General features: G+C 40.3%; 1 protein-coding gene across 1 annotated transcript in view; it reads left to right on the top strand.

Moving 5' to 3' along the window:
- The window catches only part of LOC129705833 (kielin/chordin-like protein), a 213,594-nt gene that overhangs the window by 66,204 nt on the left and 122,268 nt on the right, over positions 1 to 25,122 (top strand). Inside the window, exons 6-8 of the mRNA XM_055649667.1 lie at positions 7,948 to 8,100; positions 14,484 to 14,612; positions 14,791 to 14,907. Of these exons, the coding sequence (XP_055505642.1) occupies positions 7,948 to 8,100; positions 14,484 to 14,612; positions 14,791 to 14,907 (399 nt within the window). The remainder of the gene's footprint in view (positions 1 to 7,947; positions 8,101 to 14,483; positions 14,613 to 14,790; positions 14,908 to 25,122) is intronic.

Here is a 25,122-nt window from a genome sequence, read left to right on the forward strand (position 1 = left end):
AATGATAAAGGCTGGTGTGTGCTGCTGTAAGTTAATGCCAACATTGCAATTTGTGCATTACTGCCCCTTTGTTGTTATTTTTGAATCTCTTCCTCGTGTCTCAAGTGTATCAAAGCATTTGTTTAATTTAAAAGAAAAATGTACTAGCAGTGTACAAAAGTATAAACCGCAGCATGTGACATAATACATTTATTGTACAGCTTCAATTTTAATTTTAGCAAAGAGGAAATAGAAAAAGAGAGAAAGAGCAAGAAAAGAAAGAAAATGAAAGAGAAAGTGAATGTGTAAGAATAGAACCCCTAAACTACCAAATGAGTGTAGTCAAAGAGTGAGTAAGTAAAAGAAATAGGAAAAACGTAAAGAAATAAAAAAACAAAAACGAAAAAAAAAGTGTTGATATACCTACTTCATTTCTCTCCCCACCCATCACCCAGTCCATAAATCGGTTTAATTCCGAAGTTGTGTTGCACCAAACTATCCTTGTAATGAATCAATGAATGGAATCCATGTCTTCGAAAATTGCTCTGATTTTCCTGCTAAGCCAAGTCTCATATTTTCAAGATGTAGCGTCTCAGACATGTTTGTAATCCACATTTTAAAAGATGGGGCAGATGTATTTTTCCAAAATTTAAGTATACGTTTTTTTCGCCGTTATCAGGCCATAATTAAGGAAACATCTTTGAAATATTGATAGCTCAGGGCAGGCTTCTGCTGTTCCGAAAATAATCAATTTGGGGGTCCAGTATCAAAGCTTTTTAATTGGGATTGAGATTTTAGATTTTCGGTGACTGCAGGTGAAGTGACATTAGCCCAGCAATGTAAAGATGGAAGAATTGGTGCCCTTCAGTAAAATCAGAGACTCCAGACAACTGATGATAAACCAGGAGAAATCGTACCACTGACAATATACTGGGAAGCAGTGGATATGGAAATCCCCGGGGGCATGAAACCTCATATTCCGTTTGGGGAGTCTGCACCCCGGGGGCATGAACATCGAATTCTCCCAATTTTGTTAGTCCTTGCTGTCTCCTCCCCTTCCTCAGCCCCCCTGCTGTCTCCTCCCATCCCCCAGCCTTCTGGCTACTCCTCCTTTTCCCTTTCTTGTCCCCACCCACCCCCGCCCCCGATCAGTCTGAAGAAGGGTTTCGGCCCGAAACGTGCCTATTTCCTTTGCTCCATAGATGCTGCTGCACCCGCTGAGTTTCTCCAGCTTTTTTGTGTAACCTTCGATTCTCCAGCATCTGCAGTTCCCTCTTAAACGATATGGAATCTCTGTTGCGCTGGCACTTTAGACTTTAGATATAATGTGGAAACAGGCTCTTCGGCCTATTGAGTCCACATCGACCAGCGATCACCCCGTGCACTCGCACTGTTCTATACACGAGGGATTATTTTTGCAATTTACAGTAGCTAATTAACCTACAAACCTTTGTAGTCTTTGGAGTGTGGGAGGAAACCAGAGTACCCGGAGAAAACCCACACAGTCGCGGAAAACGTACAAATTCCATACAGACAGCACCTGTAGTCAGGATTGAACCCGGGTCTCTGGGGATGTAAGGCAGCAACTCTACTGCTGCGCCACTGTGCTGCTCTAAGTGGCACTTATTAGGTGACATGGAGTCTCCAGATCACTGGCATTGAGCAGTCAGCACAAGTCATCTGCCTGTCAGTGCCAGGTCCAGAAACTGGCCCTAATTGATTCATTAATGAGCAGTAATAGCAGGTGCTAATAAAAGTGTGCATTTGGAGGAGCCTGAACTAATCAGATTTAAGGAATCAAGTACATTTTCTGGATTGCCTTCTTGAATCTTGCCCCCTCTCATAATTTACTGAGTAATATTTAATATGTTTTTGAAGTTAATTGGTATAATCTTCTATTTACATATATATTGCTGTGCTTTGTTTTAAACATTTGGTATTTGTGGTATGCTTTAGCTCTGTAGACTTTGAGGATTAGTTGGTATCCTCAGCTAGAGTTTGTACTGTTGAGGCTGGGCTTGTTGGCCATTTCATTCCCCGAGCAGAGACTCTTTAGAAGTCATTTAAAGGATGTTTTGCTTCTGAATCCAATGAATATTTACAGATCGTAAAAGATCTTGATGTAGTTATCTCTTACTTCCTTTCTTACATGCAAAAAATACAAAGGGCTGATGTAACTTTTGTATAAAGGCATGAAATGACACGCATGCCATGATATTTTGGAGTAAACAGATGTGTGCAATGGGTTGATTGTTGGTGCAATTTATTTTAATTAAAGGAACATGTGCTTACTTTCGATTCAGTCCTGCTAATCTCCTCAAGATGTAGTGTGAACACTTGAACCTTTCTTAAGTAATATTCCTGAAGCACAACACGTGTTACTAGTTTCATGCATTTTGTAAGACATATTACATGTGACAAATTTTCAAATGTTAACCTTTTTATGCTATGTCATGCATTTGAAATTGATTTGTTACAGCAATTGGTTTTGTGTATAGGGCAGACTTCCTTGATGATTGTTATTAACAGATTTATTTATGTGACTGCTTTTTTCGACCTGAGGTGTGTTGGGAAACAATAGCTTATGCGCTTTCTGTGAATTAGCGAAAAATAATTGTTCATTGTCTCTTGGCTGTTGCCACAAATTTCCTCTCAATCTTTTTTGCTGGAGGTCAGTTCTACCTATGTTTACTTGGAGAACTCCTTTGAGCTTACTTACCATCAAACTCTCAGCAGTACCATTAGACACTTACTATTTCTTCATTGCGAGTTTTACAAAACCTTAATGTTGTTACATTTTAGTCACATTTGTGAACTTGGTTCGTGTATCCCTATTTTCAAATGTACATTTTTATTTGTTACACTGTATGTTTCCACCAATCTAAGACCACCTGATACTGCCCTTGCCCAGTTTATCCGTTCATAAAAATAATCAGTGATGGACTATTGATCCAACTTGCATCATTGGGTAAGGACTGACTGGATGAAGACATGGCTCATGGTAGAGCAACATGAAGAAGAATGCACAAGGTCAGAGTAATTGGTAAAGAAGCAATAACAGGGAGGAGGAAGCCCGGACGGTTAGTATTGCCTAATGAAGAGGCTTCTCAGACAACGCTCACTAATTTCTCAGGCAGTGCTCCGAAAGGAACAATGCATGGGAAATGACATCACATAATGCTTCAACGTGCATCAGACATGTTATCTGCACATAGTAACAGTGGATAAATATCTGCAGCAGTTTGATTAAAAATATTGTAATAGTGACATATTCTCTGCCACAGAAGGTAGTTGAGGCCAATTCATTGGCTATATTTAAGAAGGAGTTAGATGTGGCCCTTGTGGCTAAAGGGATCAGGGGGTATGGAGAGAAGGCAGGTACAGGATACTGAGTTGGATGATCAGCCATGATCATATTGAATGGCGGTGCAGGCTCGAAGGGCCGAATGGCCTACTCCTGCACCTATTTTCTATGTTTCTATGATGGTTCCACACTGGATGGTATTAATTTGAGAGGGAGAGCACTGAGAAACACAGCACTCTGTTGCTCAGAAATATGTGTTCACCTAATGGATGATATCAAATGAGGCAGTGGATGCCATGTGAGGTGCCAAAGGACAGGAAATTATTGTAATGTTGAACTAGATAAAAATGGTATCTAGAGAGATAACCATTCACAATGCCAGTCAACAGATTACTGAGATGGGCTAAGCGAGCAGGAAAAGGTCTTATGGTTGAGTTAACGCTGTGTGGGAGACCGGAGAGATACGGAATAGGTATAGAGATGTGAGTAACGGCAATACTGACTGCTTTGGCTGAATAGTTTGATAGAGAGTTTTTCATTCTGTCTTTGTCTGCCAGAATTTGCTTCATGATTAACCAGGTAAAGACCTATCCCATTTCACTGAAATGGAGTTTGTTCACAGTGGCAGCCTGGAATGCTCTGCTTTGGAAAAAATATCCAACTTCAATTTTCCAATTATGCTACAACAGTAAGTGACCTTGAGTGCTGCCAATGCATATTGTAAAGTCGTAAGCGCACAGCGTGAGGTTTATCAGCGTATGATGGTGGAAACAGGTTTCTTGACTCCAGGCAGACTCAGCAAATTCCCTCCAGAGTAACATTTCAGACTTTACATCAGATTAGACTTTCTGATCCATCTTACCTTTCCTCCATATGTATACTATTTTGCCTTTATTAGAACAATGTTACTGTTGTTTGTGCATAATTAGGCATAAAATACAATATTCATTTTTACATATATCTGAGCATTTGATGCAAGTACTGCCCTTTGTGAAATTAGGCTGGATTCACCGCAACACAAATTTCAACCCATTGCATTTCCTGCACTTAATGCCATTATCAACATCCAAATTTTATTTTAATTAAGCACAAAAACTGGATCAAAATATCGTAACCTGCAACCTTAAAATGTATTCAAATGGAGGGTACTTTATGTTCGAAGCAGTGCTGAAAGATTTAAAGGGTAACATCTGGAATATTGTGGTTGTGTTTTATAAATTGCCCACTGTTTTCTTGGTGAACTTATTGTATTTAAACATGTCTGTCACCTTTTGCATAGGATACTATCATCGCTGGCTTATCCACATACATAAATTGGCATGTGTGCCTTAACCTTGCCCTGCTCATTACTCTTGTGCAATTGACAAGTAACCCCTCTTCTCGCAAATCCTCGATTGCCATTAGTAGCTACGGAGATACCCATTTAATTACACAGACCTATTTTGTATGACAACTATTTCAAAAAGAAAAGATGTCTACTTTTTATAAGTTGTTTGTGACGTTCAGTTTGGTGTTAGAATGATATACATTACAACACCCATTTAGTGTAGATGAACCTCAAGTCCAATGAGTGGGCACTTAAGAATTTCTCAACACCCATGGGAATTTGAAGATATTTTTGTTGATTCTATAATCTTTTCATCTAACTTTTGACTTTGCTGTTCCATTTCAAATTTGTAAAACAATGAATTAAAATATCACAGTCTATTACTTTGCTGTGAAACCTCGGTTGACTTTTCATCAGTAATCTATACTGAAAACAATTTGTTTTAATTGTGTAGCATATTAATTTTCCTCCAAATTAAAATGGACAGAATAATTATCACTTTTATTGTTCAGCAGGCTAAAGCTTTTGTTCCTTTTTTATGTCTGCATGAATGTCATCAAATGTAATTCCAGCATGTACCAAGTGCTCAGTAACACAAGGATTTCTTGCTGAATATTTCAATACGTCATTTCTACACCAGACAATACCAGCCACCATGCACTCCCAGAACAAAAAAAATACTGTGCAATATTGAAGCATTCACACTTCATTCACACATTAAGCCAATTTTTAATGTGGAATTGAACCGATAACGCCACAATTATTTCAATACGTCAGATTTTCAGACCAAAATATTAGAAAGATAATTGTAAATAGATCCATCAAGGAAAGGAAACAAATTGACCATTATTTATGACTACAAAATGTGTGAAGTACAATGCCAATTAGCCATAATTTGCTGCAAATAACAGGAAAGCCAACAAAACTATTGTTTATGTGCAACTTGTGGAGAGGCAATGTTGAAGCATGTGAAAGTTGTTAACCAAAACAAGTTTCTTCATGAAAACTGAACTATACCATTTAACTCGCAATCATTCAATAAAGTGAACTCCAGAAAGTTAAATGTGGACAATATCTATCTGGTCACATTTTTAAGAATGAGATACTTTTTCATCATTGTCAAACATTCTTTCTGGCACTGGAGATTAATTTATGGAAATGTGGATTGTCTTTCAATCAGCTCTATATTGTTGCCAGAGACTGTAAAAAAAACTTAGTTTTACTCCATCAACAAAATCTTTTGGTTCATTATAATCTTTGATTATGTTGATTTATGTGTCTGATCACCCTTAATTGGATTTTTTTACTCCCCGGTCCGAATATGAGCTACTTATTAGCAATTCATCAATCTGATGGCTGACCGGATGCACAGTTGTTCTGTTCAAAATGCTAACAGTGACCATACATATTTCCATTCTGTACTTGCAGCATGATGTCATGAAATAGCTCATAAAAAAATTAAATGAACTAGTCCAATAAATAATGGACACCATTTTGTTTACAGTCTAATTTACAGTCTGGACAAGAAATGAATCTTCAGAAAACAACATGGGAAAGTGAGAAAACAAGGAACTACAGATGCTCATTTGCAAAAAAAACTCAGCGGGTCAGGCAGCAACCTTGGACAACATGGATAGGTGACCTTTCAAGTCAGAACCCTTCTACACTCTGAGTGAAAGGGAGTCCCTACCTGAAGGGTCTCCTGTCCGTGTTTTCCAGGCATGCTGTCTGACCCACTCAGTTACTCCAGCTCTTTGTGTCTTTTTTATTTAAGAAAGTGAGACGTAGTCCATCAGCCAGAATACCAAGCAATCCATCTATAAATGTTTAGCTTGCAATGAAATATAGATTTCTTTTTCATTGAAAAGTGCAAATTTGCACTGAAAATCCAAGGCTCAATAAACTGAAGTAGTATAACTTTTACAGCTTTGAATCTTTACTATTATACCATTAGCCAATTTAAAGTGATTGTACAGAGAATTGGAGCAAGACCTGGGATCAAATTAAGTAGAGTAAAATAATATGAATCACGCTGCATACAGGACGATGCTTTACACAACAAAATCCTGTTTAGCAATAATGTGAAGGAGATAATTATTGATTATAATTATTAATCATAATCAATATGACTTGTGTCCTCACTAGAGTCTCAGTCTAAATAACCTCACTCTTGTGTCACGAACCCTAACTGGCAATTACCTGTACCAGAAATGATGGTTATTTGTAAAAAATGTTGGGCCATTAATTTAAATTATTAGGAAATAATTTGGACACTTGTACAAATTTCTGATTAATCTTCCTGCCAAGCTAGGCTTCCCAAGGGCATTATAGTAATAAGCTAATGTGGAATACATGCTACAACTGTACCCATAACATCATTAGATCAGAACATTTAGTTTAAATACACTTCCAATGTGCAAACTGTGGTGAAGAGTGATGCGGTTTTAATTTTCAATCACAATTTACAAATGATGCGTTTTTCACGGAGAACATAACATAGCAGGATAAAATATTTTGCATTATGTCGCGTCCACAGTGCATTAACATTGTTCAATATCCAATTGATGAAGTGTCTGATAGAATCTTTCCTTCCAAATGTTACTTCCATCTCCACTTTTGTTAATAGCAGTAAACTGTGTAGATATTGCTGACATTTTAAAACCTGACATCATCTTGTTCTTAATAGCAATCATGCACCTTGAATCTGTGTAACCAACACATAGATCAAAAGAACAATGTCTACACCTTAAGAACTGGAGGCAAATTCTTAAACTCTCCTCCCATCATCTTTCCTGTCACAGCCTGCCACAATGATAAAAAATTCCTATCGACACATTTCATAGCAAGAGTCAGCATTGAAATAGGATCACCTTTAACTGATTACATTTCCAACAGGAGATGAGGGTAATGTAATTTGAAATTCTTTCAATTGGGACGTGATTTTGCTTTTTAACATCATATTTTACACTATGATTGCCACAAATAACCATTCAAAGAACCGCTCATTGCATTTCGTAATTTTCCTGGAGTAAATGTTCATTTCCTTCCCTTTCAATTTCCTGAGACCAGTGTACGATGTAAACCTTAGAAACATGCAATTCCATTCTGCATTGCCCAGATGAGAAAATAATTTTTAAAGTTTTTGCTACACTAGCCAGTATTTTGAGGATTCCATATTTCATCCCATTATTAAAATTTATAAAAAAAATTTTTTTTTTATCAAGAAAGTCAATGGTGTTTGGATCTGAGCACAAGTTTTGAACTCGCAATAGCTAAATTGAAATGTATATGACTGTGACTTGTGGTAACTGCCCTTCGTTCTTGTGTTTACTTCTAGATGTTGATGAATGTTCCCGATATGGAGGACAAAGCCTTTGTCAGCAAATTTGTAAGAACAACATTGGCAGCTACAGGTGCCTTTGTTATCAGGGATATCAACTCTTAGCCAATGGGCGCACCTGCATTACTTCCAAATATTTTGGCTTAACTGGTGAGTAACAGCCTTTGAACAATGGGAATGTGCTTTAACAAATAAAATTGCATCATAGAGGTATAATTTAAAAAAAATAGAAGATAAGTTATTGCAAATAATATTCAGAGGCATGCTGAAAGCGTAACTAAGGAGTTTAAGCTAGGATTCAGCAATTTTGGATAGTACATCTTTCTCTCTGGCATGAATAGCATTCCCTGTTATTTAAGATTTTCTTCACTTACATTCTTCCCCAAACATAGTTTTGATATTCACCAGGCTTTAGCACCTTCTTTCACCCGACTCCAACATCACTGTTGTCATTCAATCATTCCAACCATCCACCCAATTACAGAATTTTCCTTTTGGCCATTTTATCCTTTCCCTCTTTCATGGCAACTTAAAACTTGTTATGCTGCTTGTGTTTGTAATATTTTATGTTTTTGTTGTGGATTTATAGTTCTTTTATTGCTCCAATAAAAAACTGCCCGTCCACAGATCCACATTATCCTTCAGTGTGTTAAATATTTCAACAAACAATTTTCCTTTTTTTTCAGACCTATAAGATCATAAACTTCAAAAGCTTTGAATTCTATAAAGCTCTCCCAGACCCTTCTCCTCCTCCTCCTCCTCCTCCTCCTCCTCCCCTCCTCCTCCTTCACTTTCCGCTGACCCCATCTCATCCTCAAACCCACGTTTTACCATGTTTTTATCATTCCTTTGAATCTTCCCTTTCTATCAGTTCTCATCAGAGGTTGCACCTTCATCCCCATATATTGTCGTCTAAATAAAATCTGAACCCAACATGACTTTGAACTCTTTTTTCACCATCTTCATCTTCATGCCTATTTCTTTGGTCAAAATTCTTTACCACAGCCTTTGGACTCATTTATCTCCTGAATTCTTGATTCAACTGAACGTAGTATTTCCAGTCTTTCATCGGCTCTAGATCTATTAATCCCTAACTGTCAATGCGACATTGACCAGTTTAATTTCTCCACTGCCCTTACTCCATCTTATTCTTATCTCAGCTTGCTCAATAAGAACCCACCTTGATATTACCAACAAACATGTAGACAACTGTGGTTGAGGTTTGATGAACTAACCTCTTAGCTCACATCTTCTCACACTTCTCATTGGACCATGTGCCGAATACTGAATAGCAGGGCATTGTCTCCCAAATATTAATTGAATGCATTCGCTCAGGAGATCTTCCCTCCATAGCCTACTGCTTCATCGTCTCCCAACCTGCACAGCACTCTTCTATCTCCTCCCAAAAATCCACTTGTATCCCTGTCCTAGTTGACCCTGGTTTCAACCTGTGTTTGCTGCTCAAAACTCTTTTCTTTCTCACTTGACTCTCTGGAAAACAAAACCGCAACTTCTGAAATCTGAAACAAACAAAAAATGCTGGAAGAATTATTTATACAGATGCTGCTTGATTGGCTGAGTTCTTCCAGGATTTGTTTTTGTTTCCATATTTTTAGTCCTCCTTAATTCCCCAATTTCATCTGTGATGCCTCTAATGCTCCCTGGCACTCTGATATTTCCAGTTCCTGCTTGCAAGAGAGTTGTTTACAATAGATGACTAATCGTGCTGTACCCTATCACTCACAAGGGTTAACTGAGAGACCTTATTTGAATGGAGACCTAAACATACCCTTTCCACCACCATTCTCTTTTGCCTGGCTGAACACATTCTTACATTGATCAATTTTACCTTTAATTCTACTCACTTTTGCAGGTCAAAGGTGTAGCTATGTGAATTCACACAGGTTCAAGTTATGCCTATCTCTTCATTGCTGTTGTTGCCTTGTTTCAGTCCTGCTTGGGTCCTTGTTCTTCGTCTCTTTTTCCATTACATTCATGAATATATTCGTGTTGCTTCTTGTACAGAATTTGAAAATGTAATTATGTTTGTTTCAATTTTTTTACTTTGCTCTCATGTTCTCACAGTTGCATCTGACTTCCCTTGATATCTCTATTTCCAGCTCGGGGGATAAGTTAGGGGCCAATATTTATTGTAAACACACTGACTCACAACTACATAGATTAAACATGCACCCATTTCTGTTGAAGTATTGACTGTTTTATGTTCAATGTGCAACTGAAAATTGGAACATAAAAGGAACAAAAAAACTGAAATCTTTCACCAGAACAAGCAACATCAATGGAGGAACAATTGATAATTCAGGCATTAAAACACCCTTCCTAGGTCAAAAAAGAATTTACTGCCCAAAATTTTTACTTTGTTTCCACTCGTGCTTCCATATCTGGAGAATATTTCTGCTATTTGAGTTCTTATTTAAAAATTCCCACACTGAGCAGTTTCTACTTTTTCTTTTATTTCTTACAGTATCCAGTCCATCTGTTCTCTGTTACTTGCCATTTGTTAACATGAATAGATAGGTTTGCTTTTAGCGTGCTTCCAATGTAAACAGTAGCAGTTCTCGTTTTGAACACAGTAGCACTCCATCAACCACCGCCCATTCTGACCCTAACGAAAATACTCTGTTTTTTATTTTGACTAAATCAGTTTTAAAGTATAGTTCCGTACTCCCCTCGCTCCTTTTTAGTTTGCATTTTCTATTAAAAAAAACACAAAGTGTTGATGTAAGTAACTCAACTCAACGCAAGGGGTCAGACAGCAGCTCTAGAAGACATGGAAAATTGATATGTCAGTTCTGGGCCCTTATTCAGACTCCTGATTTCCAGAGATGCTGTTATTCCAGCACTTTGTGTTTTTAATTTGTAAACGACCATCTGCAGTTCCTTGTGTTTGCATTTTCTATCATTGACTCATCTCCTGGGTAAGACTTCATAGAAACTGTATGGAAACAGGGCCTTTGGTCCACCGAGTCCACGCTGACCAGTGATCAGCGATCACCCCACACAGTAGCACTACCCTACACACCAGGGACAATTTACAATTTATTGAAACCAATTATTGGGAGGTAACTGGAGTACCCGGAGAAAACCCACGCGGTCACAGGGACAACGTAAAAGCTCTGGACAGACAGCATCCATTGTCAGGATCGAACCCAGGTCTCTGGCGCTGTCGGGCAGCAACTGTGGCGCTGTCGGGCAGCAACTGTAACGCTGCGCCGCTGTGCTGCCCTCAACATACACAATAACAGCATTTAAAAAAGAGGAGGAGAAGACTCTGCTGTGGTGTCCAGGAATCTATTGATTTCAACCTTAAATATACCTAATGACTGAGCACTCAGCCCATTGTGGCACTCAATTCCGCAATTTACAACCCCTCATGCAATAAAATGATTAAATAAAATCTATTATGTTCTCCAGTTGCAGACACTCTGGCTAGAGGAAACAGCTTTTTGGCATCTTATTTGTCAACCCTCTCAGAATCTTGTGCATCTCAATGAGATCACATTCTTCTAAACTCCTGTGTGGCTACTAAATCTCTCCTCATAGAAATACCTTTTTTTAAACACCAGGAAACCTTCCAATATAGCTTCACTACATTGATTCAAAGACAAGTAGACTCTTGCTTCGGTAAAGAGACCAAAGCTGTGCAATCTTCAGGCATAATTTCACTGAAGCTCCAACCTACTTGCAGTAAAAGCCAGCACACTATTTTGCTGCCTTAATAGCGTTCACTACCAGCATGTTTACTTTTTGCACCACATGAACCTGCATGCCAAGAATTTTGCTTAAAACAGTCATGTACATTACTTTCACCCAAATTGTTGTATATCCTTGAATAAATTCACCAGATGTTAAACCAATTTCTTTCAGCATTCTCCCTCAGCCTGCCTATTATGTTAATTTAATACAGTGGCTGGTATAGTTTTAATTGTGATCTATGTGTTCTATTTTAATACATTACCATCATACTTGGCCTCTCTGGTCACTGACCTGCTTTCTTTAAAATCACTGACCAGTTTCATTAATCACTTCCTCAAATGTTTAACTCTTGCCCCAGGGCTTTTGTTAGGATTCCTGAGTTCCACAAATATCTTTTTGATGCAAGCTGAGACTGAGGGAGGAATGGCATTTCATTTTGTTGATGTGGGAGTTAATAGTCCTCCTATGTAACTTATCGGAATTAGATGTGGTAGCAGAGTGCATATGGTATTGTGCTAGCATTCCTAAGCCATGGACTAATAATTCAGAGATCTGATGTTGATTCTCACAATGGCTATCTGTGAATTTGAGTGGTGAATAAAATAACACTGAAATTAAAAATACAGTATTAGCAAAATCAGTAAAGCTACCTTAAGGTTGCCGTAATATCACAAATGATTCATTAATTTCCTTTTTGTGAGAACTTGCTGGCCTTGGTATTGTGTCTAAGTGTCTACAGTCCCATGTCAATATGGTGACACATAACTTTTTTCTCAAAAGGCAGCAAATTGTTGCAAACCTATGACCGGAATAAAACTCAGTGGACCACTGGCAATTGCATACATTTACTTCAGAAGTGACAAAGCTGCACATATCACAATTGACTCTCAAAGGTTTCTCACAATAAGATGTAGAGATAAGTGGGAGAGGTATTCACAAATTAATCAAGCCACAACTCATTACTAGCACTGCCTGACTGGTGATAACAATTATATCCCATGTTGCCTGGTCAAGCAGAAGCAGGGAAATCTGTTGTTCACTGTGTAATTTATCAATATTTTTTTTTTAAACAAATACTGGGCAATGTACTGCATTAAATACTCTGGGTGTGCACAGACATTGGTCACCCACAGTATATTTAACCTATAGCTTTCAGGCTGGGCATGTGGGACTAAGGGAAGAAACAATTGAACTTGTGCTCGCCAATCTACCACAAAAGTCACAGTATAAGTATAGTGTATAGTATAAGTGACTACCACACAGTCACTGTTCAAAAAATGGATCTGCACTGAGAATACCTTTCAACATGTTGTGAAATTAGGTGGGCAATTAAGCAAGATCATCTCCTGCTTACTGATTCCTGGGATGTCAGGACTTTCATATGAAGAAAGACTGGATAGACTCGGTTTGTACTCGCTAGAATTTAGAAGATTGAGGGGGGATCTTATAGAAACTTACAAAATTCTTAAGGGGTTGGACAGGCTAGATGCAGGAAGATTGTTCCCGATGTTGGGGAAGTCCAGAACAAGGGGTCACAGTTTAAGGATAAGGGGGAAATATTTTAGGACCAAGATGAGGAAAACATTTTTCACACAGAGTGTGGTGAATCTCTGGAATTTTCTGCCACAGAAGGTAGTTGAGGCCAGTTCATTGGCTATATTTAAGAGGGAGTTAGATGTGGCCCTTGTGGCTAAAGGGATCAGGGGGTATGGAGAGAAGGCAGGTACAGGATACTGAGTTGGATGATCAGCCATGATCATATTAAATGGCGGTGCAGGCTCGAAGGGCCGAATGGCCTACTCCTGCACCTATTCTCTATGTTTCTATCTCCATCCTTAAATTTCAATTACTGAGTTGAAACTATAAAGTTGAAACATAGCAACCATAACAGGAAGAGCTGCTGAAGGTATGATGCATTTCTGCTTCAGAATTATCACCATTATCATAGCCAATTAGTAAAACTTCACATTATATCAGGAAGCCTTTATATACATGGGACATATTAAATATTTTGCTGCTATGCTGAAGACTTGTGTTCCAAAATTAGTAGTGCCTCAAGCCAAACAATTCAATCCAACAAGATGAAAAAATGTTCACATATTTCTGCTGAAGAAAAGCATGACAAATTCAGTCTTGATAAATTTCTGCCCTGTCAATTATCACCGCAGTGCTGGATTCTATTGATCCAATATTGCTTACTAATATGTAGGAAGGAACTGCAGGTGCTGGTTTAAACTGAAGGTAGACATGAAATGCTGATGTAACTCAGCGCGGGACAGACAGCATCTCCGGAGAGAAGGACTGTGACGTTTCATGTCGTGACCCTTTTCAGATTAGCTGAAATCATTGATATTTGGATGAGTGTGGCATTGTTGCACTATGGTAAAACCAAATCAATGGGAATTGACAGAAAAACCTGTTCAATTTCCTTTGTTTCCATATCATTAACAACCTAAACATCTTACTTGTGCATATGACAATAAACTTGACGACTTTACTTGCCATGTACTCTTACTCATAACTCTAATTCATTTGGTTATTCCATTATTGTACTTAACTCTTTTTTGCACTACTTCTGATTGCACTACAATCTTTGCACCATTTTGCTGTTTTACAATTGTCAGGTATTTATGGTTGTATTTATCATTACTGTATGTATACAGTTTATTCTGAACTTCATGTAAACATGAAATTTTATTGCACTCTGGACTATATGACAAAAAAATAATCTGAATGAAAAAGAGTATAATGTACATTGGGATGAACTGAGGCTATGAAAAATACTATAACAATGTTTTTTTTTCCTCTTCAATTAGAGGTTTCTGCTTGGTGTGGGGAATATGGTTGTGATATGAGCTGCAACCACGGTGGCTGTGAAGAGATGTCTCGTGTGTGTCCTGTGGGCTTCACCATGATTGAAACCAGCATTGGAATCAGTTGCAAAGGTAGAAGGTTGATTGTGGTCTAGTCTGTCCGCTTTTTGTAAGGCACCTTGTTCTAAGCCATGTTTTCCCCCAGTGAGCTACATAAACCAAGAGAGTACCAAAGTACCATCCAAATGTCTGCTCTGAGTTATCTCTGTGATGACTTTTATCCATCGTTGTCAACCTTTGTCTCTTTCAGATATCAATGAGTGTTCCACAGCGTCTTGCAAAGGGCAGTGTGTGAATAAGGAAGGCGGATTTGTGTGCGACTGCAGAGCAGGAATGCAGCTTTCCCCTGACAAGCACAGCTGTGTGGGTGAGGGAAAAAACATATATATCATTCCCTTTGTTAAATTTTAAAAATCGTTCTACTTGCTTTAGACCTGTGCCTCAGACAAAGATATCTTGTTCCAAAGGAGATTTGGGGCTAGGGTTGAAAGGAGGGGGAGAACAAGGGTTGAAGGAGGAAGCAAGGATGGGGGTGCATACAACCTGGTTCTGTCTCCTCTGTTGTGATTCGATCAAACACTGATGAAAGACTTGAATATGATAGGCATGAATCCAGTCGTGCTTGGACACATCCCAACAATCAAGATTCTCCTGTGCAGATCTAAAATCCTCTGTCTATATGTGACAAAGTTATAGATTCTCACATATTGCACACATGAACATACAAATGCATCTGTGCAACATAGACAAGTCATGCTGTTCACATAACATTTGTATACGTAGATCTAGACCTTGTGATAGCAAGCACAGCTGGAATGCATATATATGCATGCTGTAAAATCAAATGTCAGTCGTTTCTACAAATATTTTTCTTCCACAAGTAGTGGACAGCCTGGATGATCTTTGTTTCATCCATCACTTGTCTTGATTTCTTTTCCCCTGGGGATTTTTTGGACTCGTGTATTTGGATCCCACATTGTCTTCCCCTGGGTGTAAGCAGGGTCTGACTTTTTTTTAATTAATTCCATAATATCAGAAGGTGATTTTTGACATTGATAAAATGAGTAAAAGTGGAATTACAAATAAAACTGCAGATGCTGGGCTTTGAGACAAAAAAAATGAAGAGAAGATCTGAGGAAAGGTCATTGACTTGAAACAATAGACAATAGAGGTGCAGGAGTAGGCATTTGGCCCTTCGAGCCAGCACCGCCATTCAATGTGATCATGGCTGATCATCCCCAATCAGTACCCCGCTCCTGCCTTCTCCCCATATCCCCTGACTCCCCTATCTTTAAGAGCCCTATCTAGCTCTCTTGAAAGTATCCAGAGAACTGGCCTCCACTGCCCTCTGAGGCAGAGAATTCCATAGACTCACAACTCTCTGTGAGAAAAAGTGTTTCCTCATCTCCGTTCTAAATGGCTTACCCCTTATTCTGAAACTGTGGCCCCTCGTTCTGAACTCCCCCAACATCGGGAACATGTTTCCTGTCTCTAGCGTGTCCAACCCCTTAATAATCTTATATGTTTCATTAAGATCCCCTCTCATCCTTCTGAACTCCAGAGTATACACACCCAGCCGCTCCATTCTCTCAGCATATGAGAGTCTCGCCATCCCGGGAATTAACCTTATAAACCTACGCTGCACTCCCTCAATAGCAAGAATGTCCTTCCTCAAATTAGGGGACCAAAACTGCACACAATACTCCAGGTGTGTTCTCACTAGGGCCCTATACAACTGCCGAAGGACCTCTTTGCTCCTATACTCAACTCCTCTTGTTATAAAGGCCAACATGCCATTTGCTTTATTCACTGCCTGCTGTAACTGCATGCTTACTTTCAGTGACTGATGAACAAGGGCATCCAGATCCCGTTGCACTTCCCCTTTTCCCAACTTGACACCATTTAGATAATAATCTGCATTCCTGTTTTTGCTACCAAAGTGGATAATCTCACATTTATCCACATTAAACTGCATATGCCATGCATCTGCCTACTCATCCAACCTGTCCAAGTCACCTTGCATTCTCATAGCATCCTCCTCACATTTCACACTGCCACCCAGCTTTGTGTCATCTGCAAATTTGCTCATGTTACTTTGAATCCCTTCATCTAAATCATTGATGCAAATTGTAAATAGGTGCGGTCCCAGCACCGAGCCTTGTGGTACCCCACTAGTCACTGCCTGCCGTTCTGAAAGGGACCTGTTAATCCCTACTCTTTGTTTCCTGTCTGCCAACCAATTTTCTATCCATGTCAGTACTCTACACCCAATACCTCATAGTAGATAATCATCATGCGCCAGGAACTGTCTCCCAACATCCCATCGATTGTAGATATAGCGGAAGTTTCTGTAAAATTCTATGAGCCAACTACTGGTGATGCAGTATGCAAACTATGAAATTCAAGTTTATGAAATATTTTTCCTGCAAATTGCTCGTTCAAGGGCCTGAGCTTGAAAGGAAAATCTCCACTGTGACTTTCCATTCTTGTAGCATCCTCTTGTGGAACTTCCTGTTTTTAGTCCACTGGTCCCCACTGGACTCATTTGAGCAAGTGAAATATCCGTGGATATATCCAACAATATGCCAATTTTTCTTCAGTTATTCATCACATCTTGCCCACTCTTGAAAGACACCATCCATTGTACAATCTAATTTTCCGATTACCATAGTAATCAATGAACAGCAATGATATTGCTCGCAGCCCTGCTCCATGTGTACTTGAGAGCTGAATGTTGATAAATGTGAATGGGACAGTGATGTGATCACACGCACCTTTTGTCCCACACCAACTCGCAATCACAGGACAATCTTGGCCCAAGTCAGCATGACCAAAATATGTGATTTTTGAAGTACTAAGGAAGAAATTACAATATTGGGATAACTGATTTTAAACTTTGTTGGCCATTCCTATTGTTCAAAAGAACCAGTGTGCAAAAGAGAATGCGAGTATTTGCATGTATTCATGCATAGTATTTCCTACTGCAGAAACATTTTACAGAATCATTTTCTTTTGGTAATAACCTGCTAACAGCAGGGGTACTAAAAATAAATGACCTGTTCTATGAAAACGAATGTTTTTCTTCCTCTACTGCCTGCCAATCAAAAAGTTCAAGACGCATGCGAAACAATCCGTTTTAGGTTGGACATTACTTTGGACAAACCCTTCTCTTCTGCCACTGAGATCCAGTTTCAGACTAAATACATTATTATTGACATAAGGGTTGTCATCATTACAATAGATGGCATTGTTCATGTTTTTGGCCTGCTTACCATCAGGAACATATGCTCTGTCTTGCAATACTGAGTCGTATACCAAACTTCATTAACCCATATGTTTTTTAAATATTGAAATAAAAGCCTCATTGGAAGAGTTACTGTTCCCTGTTTTGTTTTCCCCATTATCTATAAACAAATGTTCCTGCAAGGAAATCTTTGACTGTACTCAAGGGGATAGGAGGTGGTGATGATTGGTGGAAGGTTGTCATCAGCTCACACTATGGTGCAAGATTTCTTTCCACTTCATCGCTCAGTTGACTCTCACCTACTCACAGAATCTTTCATTTTGTGCTTTGGTCATTTATTTTTCCCTTCAGCGAGAATGCTTATAAAATTGAACTTTTTTTTTAACTTAAGCACTTTAGGTTTTACATGACTCGGCAACAAAATGAAACACCTGGTGCATGCTGTTGTTGTAAATCAGATAGGACTTCCTATCCCTGATATGGTACAAGATCAGGAGAATGAGACTGAAAGGCCCATGAGCCTAGCAAGTTGAGATGCAGATGTCGGCAGGGAAACAGCGACATAGTGAAAGAGAATAACAATATCAGCAAGATAGTTGAAAGTATACTTAATTGCAATGGTTTTGTTATATCTCAAAGCATGAAAGTGTTTGTGTTCTGGCTCAGATTTTCCTGATGTATTCGTGCATCCATAAGCAATTTTATTTACACAGGTAGGGAGTTGCAAGTTAGTTCCATTTATATTGGCATTGATGCAAGCATGACCAAGTGTACATTTGACATTCATTTCCTTGAAAAGCCTTGATCTTATCCATGACTGGTACTATTTACAATTCCTTTCCTAGAGCTTTCAGCCATGGGTTTTTTCAGATGTGATTTCAATGGCCAAATATTTTTTGTTGTTTTTCAGACAGTACTGTTTCGTGTGAAACCATTTTTTGAATTCAAGCTTTTTAGACACAGAATATTCACATTGTATTGCATTATTTATTATTGTCATGTGTATCAAGATACAGTGACAAGCTTTACTTGTGTGCTATCTGGTGAAATCAAATCATACTATACCTGAACACAATCTAGCCATGCACACTAATACAACAGGAAGGCAAAGAGAAAAATACCAGAGTGCAGAATATAATGTTACAGCATGATAGTGTTACAAAGAAAGTACAGATAAAAAAATTACCAGGTCTGCAATGAGGTAGGTTGGAAGATTGGGACTGGACACCAGCTTTTTGGAGGATTGTTCAGCTGTCTGATAACAGCGAGGAAGAAGCCGTTCCTGCATCTGATGAGATGTGCTTACAAGCTTTTGCATCTTCTGCCCGATGGGAGTAGACAGAATATTCTGGGGTGAAAATGGACTTTCATTATGTTAGCCACTTTCCCGAGAGGCAGTGTGAAGTGTGGATGAAGACAGTGGGGAGGAAGACTAGTTTGTGTGATGGGCTGGATCACAACAACATTGCTGCAATTTCTTGTCAGCGTCGGCAGAGCTGTTGCCAAACCAAGTTGATGCATCCCAATAGGATGTTTTCTGCAGTGCATTTGTAGAAGTTGGCAAGATTCAATGGTAACATGCTTAACTTGCGTAGTCTTTTGAGGAGGTTGGTGTGCTTCCTTCGCCCTAACTTCAATGTGGTTGGTCCAGGACAACAAATTGTTGGTGATATTTACGCCAAGGAACTTAAAGTTCTCGACCATCTACACTTTAGCACCATTACACATTTATCTGCAGTCACGTTCACTGCCTATTTGTGATATAAAGATTGAAGAATTCTATTCGTGAAGAATGATCCTTGGGACCAAATAGATCTTACACCCTGAATCCAAACCACTCCATTTACTACTAAGCAGCATTTATAATTTTGCTCACCTTTTCAAGCACTTCTATATGCAGTTCAGTAACTTGATTAGTGTGAGATACTGATTATTGCAGCTGTTTGCAGAGTGGTAATTTTGAGGGTCAAATGACAGAAACAAATTTTTTCCATGGAAATGTTCTTGCAAAACAATTGCACTCGCCATCTGGACAAGCTGTCAGGCAAGCAGCAAATTATCCGCTCTCAATAGTCACTGGAAATCACCTTCCCCGGGAGAGAGCAAGATTGGGCTTGATTATTTGCCCCTGTGCAGTCAAGTAACCAGTCAACACTTGTTCACTTGAGACTGACCACTTGTTAAGCTATTGGAGGGCTGGTTGCATCTATGCATCAAGGGACATTTTCAGCAGTAGAAGTGAACAAAAAAAATCTATGTGCATTGGGAGTTGAGAACTTGCTTTCAATAAATGTTCCATAATCTAGAATTGAAAATGTTACATTAACCTAGCATTATAACAGGCTATGAGCCAGAGGTTTCTCTCATTTTTGCCATGACTGTGGGAACAAAATAAGATATTTTTCTGCAGGTCTCATTGATCCCCCAACATTGAATATTCGGGCCCATGGAGAATGCATGGAATACATGTGTAAGATTGCATAGCATATACCCTACCCTTGTCATTATATTAATTATCTCTTTTGATCAATCAAACTAACGTATCCCCGCCCAATGGTTAACTTGGTCAAATGTTAGACTGCTGGGGATAATTATGTCTGACTTGTTAGTTTAGGCTAGATTGTGGAAGCTCTTTATTGCTGTCTTGTGCTATCAGGTCTCTTTGAAACAGTAGCTGTGGGACTGATGCTGCCTGCAGATAGATTTATCTAGTAGATGGGTTGTGACAGAGAACTGTCAGCTTGCCAAATGCATTCCCCAGCAGGCTCTGTTTGGAAAGACATGGCCGATTGCCAGCTGGCTACTGGCCAAAGTCAAAATCCAATTTATAGATAGCTTCATTTGCTACCTATTCTTAGACCATTGTTTAATACAGTCACTGGACAGACCACTGTACTGATCTTTGAATAGTAATGTGTATTGTACAGTGCATATGTACAGGGGCTGCAGTGATATCATGATGGAAAGATCTGAACTTGGAGTGGGTAAAGTTATGCATGCCACAAAGACTAATATTTCAGAATTTTTTTAGGGAACATTGCAAACAAATATTGTTCTTAACAAGTTGCTTTTTTGAATTATGGGTCAAAGATCAAATTGAATGAGTTAAGTGCAACAATAGATATTACTAGATAGATAGATATTACTTTATTAATCCCCTTATTCAGGGGAAATTCAGATGTCCTTGCAGCACACTAATAAAAATACAACACAGCATTCAAGATGTTTAACATTAAAACATAAAAACATCCCCCCACAGTGGTTCTCACTGTAAGGGAAGGCACAAAGTCCAGTCCCCATCCTCTTGTCCACCCAGAGTCGGGCCTATTGAGGCCTCCACAGTCGCCATTACGGGGCCCGATGTTCCCGGCCGTTCTCGCCGGGTGATGGTACTCTGGCGTCGTCGGGAGAACCCTCAGCGGCTTGGGGTGCCAGGAATGACCGCCTTCTTACCGGAGACCGCGGCTTCCAAGCCAACAGACCGCGCTGGACGGAGCTTCACGCAGATCACACACTGGCGATCTCGGCGAGAGATCCCAGGCTCCGGGATGTAAAGTTCAGCGCCGCAGCTGACCGCTCCACAGAACCACGGCTCCACGATGTTTTTTATCGGCGGTCCCAGCATGCTGGAGTTCCAGCGCGGCAACCCAGGCAAGACATCACCCGCTCCGCGCCCAGCGCTGTGCCGCCGCCAAAGCCGAGGTTCTGGCCAGGTCCCCTCAGGAAACATCACTCCAGAACCCGCTGGTAGGCCGCGAGGACAGGTCGAAGGTGCTGCTCGGAGGAAGGCAGCCTCCCGACCAGGTAGGGACTTGAAAAAGCAGTTCCCCCCTTCCCCCCCACCACCCTCCACACATAAAAAGATTAGACCCCCCGACTACACACTTTAACGTACTAAAAATAATAAAAAAGAAGTGAAAAAAGCGGACAGCTGTAGGACTGGCAGCCGTACAGGACAGCGCCCCCACCAGAATAACAATGATCAATTATAGAATTGTTTCTTCCATGTTGCTCCTTGATCTTCCTTGGATGAAGTATAACATAGATTATGAGAAGGTAGGTTTGTGACATCAAGTAAAATGAGTACAGCACAGTAGCGCAGCAGTAGAGTTGCTGCCTTATAGCGCCAGTGACCCAGGTTCGACCCTGACTGCTGGCGCTGTCTGTATGGAGTTTGTACGTTCTCTCTGTGACTGTGGTGTTTTCTCTGGGTGCTCTGGTTTCCTTCTACACTCCAAAGTTGTATATGTTTGTAGGTTAATTGGCTTTGGTAAAAAAAAATTTAAGTTGTCCCCAGTGTGTAGGATAGTGGTAGTGTAGGGGGTGATCGCTGGTCGACTCGGTGGGCCGAAAGGGCTGTTTCCGTGCAGTATCTCTGGTGTCTAAAGAGGTCGGTAATAAACTCTGGTGCTGTAAAGCGTAAAATAGTAATGTAAAATAGATTTAAATGAAGTGGCCACATGATCTCATCCACTTGGCACAGATGGCCTGCGAGGAGCAAAAAGTTCCAGAAACAAATCACAATGACCGAGCAGCAAACGTTTTAAAACTGTTATTACTGTCAAAGTTACTTGAGGTCAGTCCCAGCAGAACCAGCACAGGAGATAGACAAAAAAAGCTGGAGTAACTCAGCGGAATAGACAACATCTCTGGAGAAAAGGAATAAGTGACATTTCGGGTCAAGACCCTTCTTAAGACTGAGAGTCAGGGAAAAGGGAAACAAGAGATAAAAAATGGTGATGTAGAGAGATATAAAACTATGAATGAAAGAAATGCAAAAAGGTAACGATGATAAAGGAAACAGGCAATTGTTAGCTGTTGCTCGGTGAGAACAAGTACAGACAATGACTCAACAAGACGACTTTGAAGTGGGAGGGATGGAGAGAGAAGGAATGGATGAGTTATTTGGTTACTTGAAGTTAGAGAAATCAATATTGATACCACTGGGCTGTAAGCTACCCAAGCAAAATATGAGATGCTGTTCCTCCAATTTGCATTTAGACTCACTCTGACAATGGAAGAGGCAATGGAGCCAATTCCTCTTCACTTATTCATCACATCTTGCCCGCTCTTGAAAGACACAATCCATTTCACAATCGACGTTTCCTTAGATTAGACTTTAGGAAATGTTGTGATGTGGATGATTTGGTCTCATCTGTTGTGGGCAGAATGGTACCACAGTTTTCACTGAAGAGCAATACCCTGAGCAATTGTACACTGCAGATTGACTGACCTTTACATTTTTTAATTTACAAAGTATCAGTGCGGCTGATACGGGCATCTTTATTAAATATTCTTCCCTAATTGCCTTGCTGGTGAACCAATTCTTGAACATTGTCCTTTTCGTACCTTTCATTCATTTGTTGTTTGTACCTTTTCACATCTCTAATTTCTCTCTCCCCTGAATCTCAGTTTGAAGAAGGGTCTCGACCAGAAACATCAACTATTCCATTTCTCCAGAGATGCAGCCTGACCCGCTGAGTTACTCCAGCATTTTGTGTCTCTCTTCAGTATAAACCAGCATCTGCAGTTCCTTCCTACACATCTTGAACATTATAGTCTGTTTAAAGAAGGCACATTCACATTGCTGAAGATAGACACAAAATGCTGTCAGGCTGCATCTCTGGAGAAAAAGTAGCTGACATTTCAGGGTTCCGACCCAAAATGTCACCTATTATTTGCCTGAAATGAAAACTCCAGCGTTTTGTGTCTATCTTTGGTATAAACCAGCAGCCACAGTTCTTTCCTACACATTCACAATGCTGTTTGATCCAGCAATGTTATCAAATTATTTCAGTCTAATTTGGAGGTAGTGTTATTCTGACTTGCCCACTGCTTTTACTCTTGCAGGTGGTAGCAGTAATGTGTTTGGAAGGTATTGCGAATAGAAGAAATAATGAATTACTGACTGTACATTGCAAAAGATGCATGGTGACATTACTGTGCACTGAAAGTGAGGAGAGAATATGCTCAAATTGGTGGATCAGGTATTAATAAAGTGAGCTGCTTTGAACTTTGAATTTTATTGGAAGTGCACTCATTTATTTGAGTAGAGATTACTCATGTGCATCATATTCCTGACGTAACATGAAAGATAATGGCTGGGCTTTGGAGGGAAGTTCCTTACCACAGAACGCCCCAATGTCTAATCTGCTGCTGTCATAACAACCTAGGTGGCTGTTTTGTACAGATTTGGACAGTTCACGGAAACTGATGTGGATAACATAACAATGGCAATAAAGTTGATGTCAATATGAGGAACCTTGTATATCGGCGGCGCGACTCTGGTCAGCAGCGGCCTCTGCAGCCTGTCCGCGTTTTTATTATTTTTTGTCTGTGTTTTAATGTAGTTTTTGTTATTTTATGTGGGGGTGTGTGTGTGTGTGGGGGGCGGGGGTGGGGTGGGAGGGGGGGGGGAAACATTTTTAAATCTCTCCCTGCACTGGAGACCCGACCTTTTCTCGTCGGGTCTCCGTTGTCGTTGAGGCCGCAACGAGGAGCGGCCTCCAACAGGAAGAAGCCGGGGACTCGGGTGCCGACTCACCTCACCGTCGCGGAGCTGGCCGAGACCGGAGCGGGTGGAGCGGTGGAGGAGCGCTGCTGCTGCTGCTGCTGCTGCCCGACCTCCGGAGATTGGGAGGCTGCTGCTGCGGGTCTGCGGACGACGGCACCGGGAGCCCGCGGCTCCCTGGAGGGAGACCGCTTTTCGGGGCTCCTGCAACGGCGACTTCTCCCGCCCGAGTTGCGGGGTCGAAGAGCTCCTGGAGCGGGGCCTACATCACTGCCCCGCGCGGCTGGAACGGCCGCGGGACTGTGCGAGCGCACACCGGGGGCTCTAACACCAAGACCCGGTGTGCGACCTAGAACCACCCGGCGTGGCTTTAATGGCCGCGGGACAATCGCCATCGCCAGCCGGGGGCTTTGACTTTGACTCTGACATCGGGGGGGGGGGGGGAGAGAGTGTAGTGGAGAGATAAAGTTTTTTTTTGGCCTTCCATCACAGCTATGTGATGGATGTTTATGTGAGATGTAATTGTGTTGTGTCTGTGGTCTATTTGTGTGTAATGTATGGCTGCAGAAACGCCATTTCATTTGGACCTCCAGGGGTCCAAATGACAAATAAATTGACTATTGACTATTGATATCATTGGAAATTATTATTGCATAATTCCCATGTCTGTAATGCCATTTGCAACTTACCAGCCTGCGTTGACTTATCTTGCTGAATGTGAACAGACTGCTTTATTTTCTGCTGAATTACAAATGGAACTCGACATGTTCATCAAGGGGCAACCCCATTTCTGACTTTATGATGGAGTAAAAGTCACAGATGAATCT

The sequence above is a fragment of the Leucoraja erinacea genome, chromosome 18 (assembly GCF_028641065.1).
Source record: "Leucoraja erinacea ecotype New England chromosome 18, Leri_hhj_1, whole genome shotgun sequence".
Taxonomy (NCBI): Eukaryota; Metazoa; Chordata; class Chondrichthyes; order Rajiformes; family Rajidae; genus Leucoraja; species Leucoraja erinaceus.